General features: G+C 34.5%; 1 protein-coding gene and 1 pseudogene across 1 annotated transcript; one reads left to right on the top strand and one right to left on the bottom strand.

The window, feature by feature from the left end:
• Window positions 1-1,228: 1,228 nt before the first annotated feature.
• Window positions 1,229-2,909, top strand: LOC146904445 (non-specific lipid transfer protein GPI-anchored 14-like). The gene is made up of 3 exons (XM_085726861.1): window positions 1,229-1,576; window positions 2,511-2,612; window positions 2,734-2,909. The coding sequence occupies exons 1-3, from the start codon at window positions 1,237-1,239 to the stop codon at window positions 2,862-2,864; spliced, it is 573 nt and encodes a 190-aa protein (XP_085582987.1). The 5' UTR covers window positions 1,229-1,236; the 3' UTR covers window positions 2,865-2,909.
• Window positions 2,910-3,354: 445 nt separating this feature from the next.
• On the bottom strand, window positions 3,355-9,497 carry LOC146904444 (uncharacterized; annotated as a pseudogene).
• Window positions 9,498-15,697: the final 6,200 nt, after the last annotated feature.

Here is a 15,697-nt window from a genome sequence, read left to right as displayed (position 1 = left end):
AGAAACTCGAAGAAATTTATGAAATTCACTTACTTGTATTAATCGAGTACGTATCAATGGAAGAAATGTTGATTCAATTGATGATTTTAGTAGGTATTGATTGCATATTCATGGTGGTTTGTGGGTGAAAAAGGGGTGAGGGTTCAGAATGATAATAAAAGAAGGGTTTTTAGAAATTTAGATGAAGAGGGCAATTTTGGTATGATTGTAAAATTTTTAATAAATTTGGGTGTAACTATGATTATATGGGGTGAAACTAGAAAGAGTCTAACATTTTTCTATTATTGTCTCCATTACTATATATTGTTTCCATTACTATATCTCGGTTGATAGAGACAATGCATTCTTATATGCAGGGGCCATAATTCGAACCCTTAATACCCCACTTATTCATTTTAAAAAGCGAATTGTAGCCACTAGACTATTTGACGAAAAAAAAATTCTCTTATTATTATTGCTACAATTTCAGTCTCAAATATGATAAAAAGAAATAGTAAAAAATGTAAAAGGGAATATTACTATATTATGTTTGAGACAAAAGAAAATACCTTTTTTTTTATGGGTGAGACAATATGGAATATTATTATATTATTAAATTATATTTTATGATTTAAATTAAATTATAAAATTACTAACCATTTGTGAACGGTTGAATACACAATCTTCTAATACTAATGATCATTTTACAAATTTTTATTACCGAATTTAAATTTCATCTTTTAAGATTATAAAATCAAACTTTTATCATTTAAGTTGAAACAATATTTTAATAATAATAGTATAAAATCCTACTAGTTTGCACACATTGCTACCATTATTTGTATAAATATACTCATTATTAATAGTGTTCTAACTTTTAAGGCTTATATTATTAGTGATTGATTCTACGTATTCCCTCTCATTAATAAATGAGTTAAATATGTTTTCAGTCCCTTCAAAATTACAAGCTTTCAAGTTTAATGCATTCAAAAAATTTATTCAATTTTGTCCCTATTTACATTTTATAAGGGCTATTTTGGAGGACTAAAAATGTCTATTTTTTGTAAAAAGTTTTTAAAATAGGGACTATTCTTATAAACTACAATATTATAGAGGATTAAAATTACTAATAAAATTTTATAGGAACTAAATTTAAAAACTTGTGATTTTGTAGGGACTAAAAACATATTTAACACTTAATAAATCAGTGACTGATTCTAGCTATCACCACCCATTCATTCAACTCGGTCATTGAAAATGGGTTTAAGGGGTAGTCTACTACACATGGTAGTGTTAGCATTATCATTGATGTTGATCATCAGCCATACAATGGGAGAATCAGCACAAGAGAAACAAAAATGTGCAGAACAACTCACAAACGTTGCAACATGTCTTCCATATCTTGGTGGAAGTGCCAAATCACCTACATCAGATTGTTGCAGTGGTCTCATACAATCCATCAAGAACAACAAGAAATGCATATGCATTATTATCAAAGACAGAGATGACCCAGACCTTGGCTTAAAGATTAACATTACTCTTGCTCTTGGACTTCCTTCTCTTTGCAAAGCATCTGATAATTTATCCCAGTGCCCTTGTGAGTTTTTTCAATCCCACTTATATGTTTGGATCATTTCTTTTTCATCAAAGTATTCAAATAGTGCAATGGTACATTTCCTATCCAATGGTCTACACATGCCCTGTCCTATAATAATTATGCTTAATGAACTTGAATTAAAGAACTGTTCAGGAAAATTAGAATTTCGATTCTAGCTGAAACAAAAGTTGGTCTTACTTTAGCTACCTCCAACCAGAACATCAAATTACCATGACCTTCTGTTTAGAATTAGATGAATACGACCATTTGTTTATAGTTTATTTCCCGAGTTAAAAATTTTGTACATTTTTTTTGAGTTTGCTAAATTGAAAATATTTAGTCAGACTTTAGTTACCACTCCTGCCAGAACATCATATTACAGGACCCTTTCCTTCATAATTATAGGGTTACGCCATTAGTTTTAGTTTGTTTCCTAAGTTAAAAAATTTGTTCAAAAGAAACAAAATAAAAACAAACATTCAAATTCCTTTAAAAAAAAAAATATTCAAATCAAAAGGTTATTTGAAATAAGGCGACAATTTTATAATTAAAACAGAATATCAAGACAAAAAGGATTTTTTGAGGACAAAAATGTTATAAATCTGTCTTAAAAAAATTGTTATAAATCTACCAATTTTAGTCCTTACAACATTTTTCATTAGCATTTTCAAGGACCAAGAATGCCGACGGAAAATTTTACAAGGATTAAAAATGTTGATGGAAAATTTTACAATTACTAAAAGTGCTTACAACATTTTTTTCACAGACTAAAAAATACGATATTTTTTTTTTTGTAAAGACTAAAAACAAAAGTTTGAATATTTATAAGGACTATTTACTTAATTATCGCAATTTCAAAATGTTAAAGTTCAAAAAATATTTGTTTTCCGATCTTAATAATTTTATTAATTTTTGTTTCAAATGATTTGAACAGCACTTCTGCACTTGGATCCTAAATCAAATGAAGCTCAAGCTTTTAACCAGCTAGGACAGAACTCCAATGCTAACTCCATGAGCCCTGCTACCAGTCCTTCAGGTAGTAATCATTTAAAATTAAAATATACAATAATTATGTTCTGTGTTTTTATACTTTGGCATTATTTATAGAAACATTTTGGTCTTAATTATTATTTTTTATGTGTCTTTTGTGTATTCAGCTGAAGGAAGTTCCCAACATGGTAAAAACCAAGGAACAGATGAAACAGTAACAACAAAGAACTGTGCTCCTTTTAAAGGAAATTATCTGTTGCATAGTTTAGTATCTGGGCTTTTACTTTTGTACTTCTGAGCTTATAGCACACATATTATCATATATCTAAATCATGCAATAATCAGGTAAATGATCAAATTTTCCCATGAAAGGAAAATTACATTTACATTTGGCCTCCAATAGCAAGTTATTACCGGTTTCTTACAGATTACACTTTTCTCACCTTCAAACTTAAATATCATCAAATGTGTTCACCACAACTTTTGTTTATATCCATCGGTGGCCATTACAACGAACACACCACCATCATATCCACTAAATGTATCATATCGAGGTTTGTCCCTGTAAAATTGGAGGTTCGTCTCTCATAATAAAGATAGACATCTAATAAAATAAAAACGTTACATTTTTAAAAGAACAATCTTCTATTTAAATTAACATCTGTAAACTTAAAAAACAGTCATCATTGCAACTAACACAAAAAGATCCATATTATAATAGAATTTAAAAATAAAAGTTCAGACGAATACCTTTATCAACCTTCTAACTACTAAAAATGAGTCTTGCTTCACACATTTGTTGAAGCAAATTGATAAATCATGTCTTTGTATTGTATATTTTCCAACATATCATTCTCATTTGATATCAATGCTAAGCCATTAAGTCTTTCTTGTAGCATGGTAAACCGCATGTAAGACTTCAACAACTTTAATTTTGAAAAACTTCTATATACGAAGGCAACTGTCATGGGAATAATAAATAAAATTCAATATGCAACAATTGTATTAGGAAAAAATTTAATGTCTTTTCAAAAATTTTAAAATATCAATAGGTCCCGTTTCTTCTTCAGGCAAGATATCTTTTAGTGACCTTAACTCTACATATAGTTCTCACCGAACAATATCAGATTTCTCGTATGTTTCAATGCCTGTTCAAAATTACTACAATAAACTCAAAAGTCGCTTTATACAATGATTTTAACTTGTTAGAAGTAAACCAAAAACCAAAAACACATTCATATTATTGGTATTTCTCAAATCTCTTATTAAGAGATACAACAACTTGATTTACAAGGCAAAGAGAGTATAACCCTAAAAGATTCTTCTTCAGATTGCTCAACTGACGAAGTATTAAAATCCTCATCAAACGGTCTTTTTCTTCAAATTATGCACCTTTGAGGAAATACTAGGTCGTTATTTAATTCAATAGCAACCTTAGTAGGAATTTTGCGCCTTTGACTATAAGAGCTTGCTAACCAAATTAATTGTAGATGATATTTCAAACCAGATAATTATAGAACTTCTAAAAAAAACTCAAAATAACCAATTAGTTCATATACTGCTAAGGATTTAGCTTCACTTCTTATTTTAGAGTCAAGATCCTTTTCTAACACTTCAAGTAAAACTTCAATAAAATATGACGGGCTCTTATAGCTTTGACACTTTGTACATGACTCTCAAACGAGTGGATGACAATGATTTTGGAGTCAACTCTTCTACATTATCTTTCAAAATTTGCCATCTCTCGGTAGAGTTGGCAAAAATAGTACAGATGCGTTAAACAACTACAAGAAAATCTTTAGATTTACCACATGAGTTAGCCATATCACTCAATGTGAAATTAAGACCATGGCAACCACAAGGAATATAAAAGGTTCTTGGATTTATATCTAAAAATTTCTTTTGTACACCATTGTTTACTCCGATTTTTGGCAATGTAAACTTCATTATCCATCAACGTTTTAGGACTGGATAAATGTCTTTTTATAGTGTTCGTTCAAGTCTCGCGATTTATGATATCACTTTATGCATTCTTTGAGAACAAAATATTGTTCTTATGTATGTTAGAATTGCATCCAACAACTTTTAATAACAAATTGTCTCATGACAATATAATAGAAAAATACTCAAGTGAGCATATTCAAAAGAAAGGAAAATAAAAAAGTTGAAATGAAATGAAAATTGCAAAAGAAAAGGGAAGATAACGCAAGAACAAAGTAATATTAAAATACAGGGAATATAAAGGGTGATTGGAATCCATCACTATCTGCTCATGAACCTGTTTGCCAACTGTTTACACCGATTTTTGGTAACGTAAACTTCATTATCCATCAATGGTTTAGGACCGGATGATGTCTTCTTAAAGTGGTTTGTTCAAGCCTCGCGGTTTATGGTATCACTTCATGCATTCTTTAAGAACAAAATTATTGTTCATTTTTATGTTAGAATTGCATCCAACAACTTTTAATAACAAGTTGTCTCATGACAACATAATAGAAATACTCAAATGAGCATTCAAAAGAAGAAGAAAGAAAAGAAAGATGAAAAGAAATGAAAATTGCAAAAGAAAAAGTAAAATAAAGGAAGAACAAAGTAATATTAAATTGTAGGGAACGTAAATGGTGGTTGGAATCTGTCAATCTGTCCACTCCTGAACCCGTTTGCTCCCATGGCGTGGGTGTTACAGAGTTTTCAGAAATTAAGAATCCAACCCTTTGTTATTATTACAGACCGATATATAGACCTTGCACGAAAAACTACCAATAACTTCCTATACTTAGAGCCCTACACTTGGCATAATTACAAAAATCACAGCCAAACTTAGATCATAGAAGGAAACAATATTGCACCTTTCAAACCATATAATAGAGACATGATCGTATTAAAAAAATCTTTGATCAAACACTAATTTCCCAAACAATCTAAGTCCATACTAATGGAATTTTATGATCTTGACATGTATTGTATCAATAGTAGACTTCTACTAAATCAATTACCATAACCACAACATTGGTTATATGAGACAAATAGTATGAACCATTCACTTCTGGGAATGACGTTCAATGTGAAGTTTCACCATTTTGATCAAGAGTCACTCTTTGTTCAATTACAAATATGACTAATCTTTCAAAAATATTCTTCAAGATACTCACTTATTTTGCTACTTCAGGAGCATTTCAAATGACATAGAAATAGACACATTGTCTCATATTTTCTCTTTAAATGTGTTGTTCTTCAGGAACTCTTTTAATTCAACACAATATTAACACAATATTGTTCTTAAATCTTAATCTATTAAAAATAAAAATATTGGTAAATTCACAACTATAATATAATTACTATTTCATTAGAAAAAAAAATTATGTGGAGCACAAATTATAAGTGTTGAATGTGCAAAGAGATGACATAGATGACAATACCTCTAATTTATATGCCTCTTGAGAACTCATTAGTAGCAAAAATCATAAACATCAAAAGTCATAATAAACTTTATCAAAAGTCATAATAAACTTTTACCATCTTTGCTACTTCAGGAGCAAATTTAACTTATACTAAGATCAAATAGATCTTATATATTTAAATTATGAACAAATATCTAGTTTTTCAAGAACTCAACCACAAACCTCTATCGACAATGACAAAGAAAAATCACAACATGTTTATTTTGCAATATTTCACAAATGCTTGATGCTAAATTATCAGTTCTTCTAGAACTATGTTTTATCTTGGTTTTCGGGAGTCAAACATTGATTACGTTTGAACCTTTTTAACCGGTGATATCTTATTTTTTCTTGGGAAGGGAAAAAAGTAAGCAAAACCCTTGAGAATCGAGGTCCGGGAGTTGTTTTCGCTACGGGAAGGTGTTAGGCACCCATAACGACTATAGTATCCTATAGGAACCGTCTTTGATTTCTACGCGCGCGCTTTATTTTTAAATGCTATTTTGAAAAGATGTTATTAAACCTAAGAGTATTCTAAGTGAAGAATTGGAGGGAGAAGAATGTTTTTGGATTTTTATTTTATTTGAATTGAAGGAATTTTGTTCCTTGCCTACGTACCCGTTTAAGGGATCAAATCCACCGTAGTTCTCTCTCAAAAAATGTTTTTGTTTTTGTTGGTTGATTTTAAGTTTGAAAATTGGAATTTGAAGAATAGAAAGAGGCCTCAAGGGCATGAGATTGGGAAATTGTGAGGTTGAATTAGTCATTTGCAAAATGTGGTCTAAGTTTGATTATTTTCATTGAAATTTGATTAAGAAAATGAAAAAGAAAATACAATGGGATTTTGCATCCCAAGGTTTATTTGGAAAATGGTTTGAGTGAAGTTTGTTCATATTTTTTGGAAAGTTGATTTTTTCTAAGTATGAATCCTAGGCATTCATCTAAACATACAATCCTAAACATACATCTAAACATGCATATTCTAGCTATATATCTAAAGTGGTGTGTGTGCATGTGTCGGTGCTTGTGTCGGTGTACATTATTAGAGTCCATTGTCCTTTACATCATACCCTAGATACATTCTATGGCCTCTTTGCCAAGAAATTAAAATTGCATGAGAAAAATATTACAAAAATTCCTAAATTTTACATTCTAATTTTTGCACGGAATTTAAATTGCAAGAAAATAAAGCTATAGCTACAAGATGGAAACAAAAGGGTTAGTGGACCAAAATGCATGAAATGATGAAAATGTTGCATAAAAGAAATGGTAGAAAAAACAAGAAAACAAAAACTAACACAATGCACTAGAAGTATATACAATTGTTTTATCTTGGTTTTCGGGTGTCAAACATTGATTGCGTTTGAACCTTTTTAACCGATGATATCTTATTTTTTCTTGGGAAGGGAAAAAGTAAGCAAAACCCTTGAGAATCGAGGTCCGGGAGTTGTTTTCGCTACGGGAAGGTGTTAGGCACCCATAACGACTATAGTATCCTATAGGAACCGTCTTTAATTTCTACGCGCGCGCTTTATTTTTAATGCTATTTGAAAATGTTATTCACACCTAAAAGTTACTAAATGAAGAATTGGAGGAGAAGAATGTGTTTGAATTTTTGTTTTATTTGAATTGAAGGAATTTTGTTCCTTGCCTACGTACCCGTTTAAGGGATCAAATCCACCGTAGTTCTCTTCCAAAAATGTTTTTTGTTTTTGTTGGTTGATTTTAAGTTCGAAAATGGGGTTTTGAAGAATAGAGATTGAGAGGCCTCAAGGGCATGAGAATTTAAAAAAAGGTGAGGTTTGATTAGTCATTTGCAAAAGACGTCAAGTATGGTTATTTTTCATTGAATTTTTTATTAAGAAAAAAAGAAAAGGAAAATACAATGGGATTTTGATCCCAAGGTTTATTGTGAAAAACGTTTGAGTGAAGTTTGTTCAAGTTTTTTTGGGAAAATGATTTTCCTAAGTATAAGGCCTAAACATACATCTAAACATACAATCCTAAACATACATCTAAACATGCATATTCTAGCTATATACCTAAAGTGGTGTGTGTGCATGTGTCGGTGCTTGTGTCGGTGTACATCATTAGAGTCCATTGTCCTTTACATCATACCCTAGATACATTCTATGGCCTCTTTGCCAAGAAATTGAAAGCATGAAAGTAAAATATTACAAGAACTCCTAATTATTACATTCTAATTTTTGTACAAATTAAATTGCAAGAAAGAAATAGAGATGAATATGGGATGAAATGGAGATGCTTATGAAATGATGAAACATGAAATGAAAGGAGTTAGTAGCACATGACAATATCAAAGGAAATAAAGCAAGAGAAACACTAGAACATAAAGGATAGGAAATGAGTGCAAACATGGCTAAAATTTGTTCATAGAATGCAAGAACCATATGACCTATAATTCTCACATTCCAATACATTTTTAAAGGTTTAGAATCAAATCTTGGAATGGGAATTAAGGCAACATGATTTAATTGGCATTTTAAACAAATTTTAAGCATATTTGCATTATTTAACTACTCAACTAACTTGTAAGCTAAGTAACCAACCAAAATTCACCATTATGCAACAATATTAAACACAAACAGTAGCTAAAACCCTATGAAATCAAGTGGTATAGGTCACCAATATTCATCAAGCAATTGGGATTGAAATCAAGCAAAGTTTCACTCATTTTTTAGCACAAAATAGCAAGAAAACTAACACCTTATTTTTTAACCAATTTTAACATGTGGAAATTATCACAAAATGCTACAAATCTATCAAGAAACCTACATGAATTTTTTAGGAAATTTTTAAAGGTTTTTTGGACTAAAAAGTGCAAGAAATTTACTAATTCTAACCAAAATAAGGGAAAAAATACTTCAAATATTTTTCTCAGGCTTCAGCACGAAAAAATGTCACAAAAATGTTAGGAAAAATATCAAGAATGTATAGAATTTTTTGTAGAATTTTATGAAAGATTTTAGGCATGACACAGGTGTAAAAAGCAACCAGCAGTGTGACACATAGCAAGAAAACCAACGAAATACAAGAAAGCACCAAAAAGCAATCCAAGCCCAAAACCAAACCTGAATTCGGATCTCAGGGAGGCTTTAGAGCCATCAGATCAAACCAGATTCAAGTTAACCTAAATCTAACGGACTAGGACGCATAGCACACCATAACACATATCAGGCACAGATAAAAGTCAGATCTACACCGTACACGTCTTGGAGAAACAGATCAGACGGTCATAAACAAGGAAGAGGCCGGTTTGGGAGCGAACCAGACTGGTTTAGGTAAACCGGTCCGGTTCACTCCCTATAAAAACTAGTGAGCCGGCCTAACCTCATTTTCAACCGTTCGTTCTCTTTCTTCTTCTCGTCTTTCTCTTGTTCTCTCATCTTCTCCGACCTAAACCTAACGGCGTCAAGGATGAAAAGAATGGTGAAAACCACACCGTAAACTTCAGATAACAACGGAATCATCGTCTTCTCTGGTGAGACAGACGGATTCCGTTTGTCCTTTGTTTGTTTTTGTTGTAACCGAAAGCTTAACGGTGTGTTTTCGCCATTCTTCGTTTAACAACCCTAGATCTATGAGATATGAAGCTAAACGAACTTGAACTATATTCTGGAAATAGATCTTTCGAGAAACTAGGGTTTACCGGAAGTTTGATCGGAGAAGGAAGTCGTAGAACACCGGAAGCTTCACGTCGTCTTCTTCGTTCTTTCTGGTAAGTTTTGTTGCTTCGAACACGTTCCTCTTCTACTCTGGTTCAACTTCGAATTCAATCTTCCTTTCCCTCTTCTTCTCGCTTCTTCTCTGTGATCGCGTGATTCATCGTTCCAAAGGTGAATTCGCGCTAGAATTGCAGAGGTTATGGTTCAAGGATGATGATTCTGGCGAATCTCTGAGAACCTCTTCGAATCTGTTGAATTTGTTGAATCTTGATGTAATTGATTGCGAATTTGAGACTGTTTGATTCGTTCTTGGTGAAATTTGTTGTTGAATGGTGTAATTGATGAGGAATTCTATGCGAATTTGTGTGGATTGTGTTGTTGAGAAACGGTTAGGGTTTGAAGATTGCTCAAACCTTCATCGTGTTCTTGTGAAATTCTGGTTTTTGATCCCTTTGATCTGAGAGAGAGAAACGTGATGGTGTTTTTGGTGCGTTGGCATATTCTGAGTGGCATGGCAATGATTGGGGGCCTTTTATAGGCTGCCAAGTGTATTGCTGGACCAATTGGAATTGGACACCTGGATTTGGACTTGTTTGGCTCGGCCTTGGACTGTTTTTGGACTTTGGGACCTTTTTGCAATTTTGAGAAATAAAAGGACCATCCTGCAATAAAAAAAAAACTAAAAACAAAACATGGCACTAATGAGGACTGTTCTGTAATTGTTAAAAAAAAAAGGACTAAGAAGAAAAAAGATAATAAAAGGGACTAAAATGCAAATGTTAGAATTTGAAGGACTAAAGTGCAAAAAATAGAAAAAATAAAATTGAATTAAAAATTGGTAAAATTGACTAAACGTAAAGTGAAACAATTAAAATTGACAAAACGGACTAAAACGAACCAATGGCTTAAATGAGGTACTTTAAAGTAACCTCTCTCTGCCGAAATTTCGTGTGAAATGACCAAAATGCCCCTGGGGCTAAAAACGACTAAAAATGACTCAGATGCAATTTCAGAATGGATTTTTAACGGAAATTGAATCAAAGACTCATACAAGCAAAATTAAAAGACTCAGAGACAATTTTTAGGATTTAAACAGGGCTTTGACACTTGAAAAGACTAAAATGCCCCTAGGGGCAAAACTGACTCAAAATGACTTCACATGCAAATTTTAAAATGGATTTTGACGTAGAATGGAACAGAGGCTTATTCAAACTACTTGAAAAGACTCAAAAAAAAATTTGAAAGACTGAGAGACATTTGACATAGGAAATGACTAAAATACCCTTGCATGCAAATTTTGCAAATATCAGGGAAAGATGCAATTGATCAGAGACATATCAGATGACTTATAATGCAAGAAAAGAAGAATTGAACAAGTATTTTTAGGTCCAAAATTAGGGTATAACAGCTGCCCCTATTTAAGTTTCTTTGTCCGGGGAGTCAAGAGACGAAGTCTTAGAATTGACGGGACGAAGATACTTAAATATTAACATTTGCACTGCTTTTGGACATAAAATACGTTTTCAGATTTTCAAAGACATGAATGCCATGCAATATTTCATTTATGAATGCAAGACAATCGAACCGGAATCTACGGGCTGTGTCACACCACCAAGGGATTTATAGACATTAAGGTAGAAAGAACGGGCAACAAATAGACAGGTACAAGCTGTTCTTTGGATCGAACTTGCCACTTGACCGAGAGATACAAACAAGAGATGGGTACAAGCTGTTCTTTGGATCGAACTTGCCACTTGACCGAGAGAATACAAACAAAAAATAGGTACAAGCTGTTCTTTGGATCGAACTTGCCACTTGACCAAGGAAATACAAACAGGAAACGGATACAAGCTGTTCTTTGGATCGAACTTGCCACTTGATCGGAGATACAAACAAAGGGTAGATACAAGCTGTTCTGATCGAACCTGCCACTTGATCAATACCACAACATGTAGGTAGGTGCAAACTGTTCTTTGGATCGAACTTGCCGTTTGACCGGAAACAAAACATAAGCAAAGGGTACAAACTGTTCTTTGGATCGAACTTGCCGTTTGACCGGAAACATAGACATATAAGCAGGTACAAGTGGTTCTTTTTGAATTGAACCTTGCACTTGACCAGTAACAAGATACAAATTGAAAGTCTGATTTAACAAGATACCAATTGAGGGTAAATTGTCATTGACTTGATTTGAAAGTAGACATGACCATTTTTGTTGGCCCAAGAGTAAATTGACATTGATTTGAATTGAATTGAAAGTTGAATTTGACACTGACATTGACATTGGCTTGGAAATTGAAATTGACATTGACATTGACATTGGATTGGCATTGACATTGACATTGACATTGGTATTGGATTATTGAAATTGACATTGACATTGACATTGGATTGGCATTGACATTGACATTGACATTGACATTGGCATTTGACATTAACATTGGCATTTGACATTATCATTGACATTGACATTGGATATTGACATTGACATTGACATTGACATTGGCATTTGACATTATCATTGACATTGACATTGGATATTGACATTGACATTGACATTGACATTGGCATTTGACATTGACATTGACATTGACATTGACATTTGACAGCTGACAGTTGGATATGCAACATGTATGTATGGTATAGCAAGATTATTGGATGTATGAGCACATAAAATGCATGATTATGCATGTATGAATGCTTGAGATGCATGATTGGTTGGCAATTTGGCAGAGAAATTTCACAAAGGCAGACAAGACATTGGAAGATTGGGCACGTAGTGGCTCGTGCTGCGACATATTCACAGGGGAAAACCTCTTTGGAGAGACCGTCGTTTGAGAGACGTATCAAAACCATGGCTGAGGGCAATAAGACTTGTAAAGGAGGACCCTTGGAGGGTTCTTGGATACAGGTCGCCGTTGCTAGGCGTGTCAGTGCTGGGTAAACATTGGATGTTCGCATCTGTGGTCAATGCTTTTTCAATATTCTTTTCATTTTTTATTTTCAAACCCCATTTTTGCCTGAACCGCCCTTTCGGGTTTTCGATTCACCGGGGAATAGACTCTTTTCATTGCCCCATTTTTGCCTGAATTGCCTTCATAGGTTGTCAATCAGCGGGGTGCTCATTCTTGCCATTGACCACAGATCATCCTGGGGAGTAACCTGCTTGTAACATGTATTGAAATAGACATTGACACTCATTTATTCATGCATGTTTCATTGAAATGTACCCTATTGCTCAGGTTTGCTTTCAAAATAGACAGAAAAAGATTTTTTCAATTTACAAACAGTGTTTGTTTCAGACATTGACATCATCAAATAGAAAGAAAGTATTTTGTATATAGCTTTGAAAATAGAAAGAAAAATAGAGTTTCAAACAATAGCACAGGCTCAAACTGATGTAGAAGAGTGAGAGTCAGCCAAAGGCATGACTTCACGGATTTACAAAGCTTGGAAAATGGTAATTTTATTGGTTGGTGATACATTGAACACGATGACCGCTACATTTCATAGAAATTTTGAATTCACAAGTACAGAAGCCTCTGATGAAGACGATCATTGACAGTTGCAGATGTCCCAGGGGGTGATGGTTATTTACCAGATATAGTTACTTGTCTTTTACCAACCTCATTTTTGCATGAACTGCCCTTTCGGGTTTTCGGCTCATCGAGGCGCTCATTCTTGCCTGAGTTGCGTACAATCTCAGCGAGCTTTTTCATATTCATTTTTTTTTGTCCCTAACTTTTGCCTGGATCGCCCTTTCGGGTTTTCGATCCACCGGGAAGCGCATTTTTGCCTAGGCCGCCCTTTCGGGTTTTCGACCTACCACGCTGTTCTTCTCTTTCTAGACAAAGTATTTCTTGACTATATCGGCATTGACAGGATTTGGGAGTTCAACACCATCCATGTGTGTAAGAATCAAAGCACCACCAGAGAAAGCCTTCTTGACAACATAAGGACCTTCGTAGTTAGGTGTCCACTTGCCCCTTGGGTCGGGTTGCTGACTTATCCTTCTTTTCAGTACAAGTTCGCCTTCCTTGAATTCTCGAGGTCGGACTTTCTTGTCAAAAGCATTCTTCATGTGCACTTGATACAACTGTCCATGAGTCATAGCATCCATACGTTTCTCTTCAATCAGATTCAACTGGTCATACCGACTTTGACACCATTCAGCCTCAGTTAACTTTGCTTCCATGATCACTCGAAGAGATGGAATCTCCACTTCCAAAGGGAGAACTGCTTCCATACCATATACCAAAGAGAAAGGGGTTGCCCCGGTTGAACTGCGCACTGTAGTACGGTAACCATGCAAGGCAAAAGGTAGCATCTCATGCCAGTCTTTGTAAGTTGTGACCATCTTCTGAACAATCTTCTTGATATTCTTGCTAGCGGCCTCAACTGCACCATTCATCTGAGGTCTATAAGGGGAAGAATTGTGATGTTCAATCTTGAATTCTTCACATAAAGCTTGCATCATACTATTGTTCAAATTGGAACCATTGTCAGTGATGATTTTGTTGGGAACACCATATCGACAGATGATGTCATTCTTGATGAACTTGACAACCACTTGCTTGGTCACGTTAGCATAGGAGGCAGCTTCAACCCACTTGGTGAAATAGTCAATTGCCACTAGGATGAAACGATGTCCGTTGGAAGCTTTTGGTTCAATTCTTCCGATCATGTCAATGCCCCACATAGAGAAAGGCCATGGGGAAGAGATAACATTGAGGGCATGTGGAGGCACATGAACCTTGTCAGCATAAATTTGACACTTGTGGCATCTCTTAGCATGTTTGTAGCAATCACGCTCCATAGTTATCCGGTAATAGCCGGCTCTTAGCAGTTTTCTTGACATGGTGTGACCCGAAGCATGGGTCCCAAAAGTACCATCATGTACATCATGCATCAATCTCTCAGCTTCTTGTTTGTCAACACATCTCAACAAGACCATGTCATAGTTCCTCTTGTATAGGATTTCTCCGTCCAGAAGGAATTTACTAGCCCATCGTCTCAAAGTCTTTTTATCCCTGTTGGAAGCACCAGGTGGATATTCACGATTCTGCAAGAATTGTTTGATGTTGTAATACCAGGGCCTTTTATCATTCACATCTTCATCAGCCCGATCTGGCATATTTTCAATAGTAAACACATGAGCGGGTCTATCAAGACGCTGTACTTTGATTACAGGCACATCATTCCAGTGGTTGACTCGAAACATGGAAGACAAGGTTGCAAGAGCGTCAGCCATCTGATTTTCATCCCGAGGGATATGGTGCAGCTCAACCTTGGTAAAGTATGTCAACAGACGTCTTGCATAGTCACGATAAGGGATCAGCTTCTCATGATGAGTCTCCCATTCACCCTTTATTTGGTTAATAACAAGTGCAGAATCTCCATAGATGTCAAGGTGTTTGATTTTCAGGTCAAGGGCTTCTTCAATGCCCAAGATGCATGCTTCGTATTCAGCTATATTGTTCGTGCATTCAAAAGTTATTCGAGCGGTGAAAGGAATGTGGTGCCCCTGTGGAGTTACAATGATGGCCCCAATTCCTTTACCATAAGCGTTAACAGCACCATCAAATACCAACCCCCATTTGCTATTGGGATCCGGCCCTTCATTGATCAGTGGTTCTTCACGGTCTTTTGCTTTCAGATACATAATCTCTTCATCAGGGAAATCAAACTTAATTGGCTGGTAATCATCAAGAGGTTGACAAGCAAGATGCTCAGCAAGGATGCTTCCCTTGATTGCTTTCTGAGCTTTGTACACAATATCATATTCAGACAACAACATTTGCCAACGTGCAATCTTTCCAGTAACAGCAGGCTTTTCGAAGATGTACTTGATTGGATCCATTCGGGATATCAACCAAGTTGTATGATTCACCATATAATGACGCAGGCGTTTGGCAGCCCAAGCTAAGGCACAACAAGTCTTTTCAAGCATTGTATACCGAGTCTCACAGTCGGTGAACTTCTTGCTCAGATAGTAGATGGCATGC

Source organism: Medicago sativa, chromosome 7 (assembly GCF_051527215.1).
Source record: "Medicago sativa cultivar Bolivia chromosome 7, Bolivia_mono, whole genome shotgun sequence".
Classification (NCBI taxonomy): Eukaryota; Viridiplantae; Streptophyta; class Magnoliopsida; order Fabales; family Fabaceae; genus Medicago; species Medicago sativa.
Note: the sequence above shows the minus strand (reverse complement) of the source record. Positions and strands in the feature narration are given on the sequence as shown.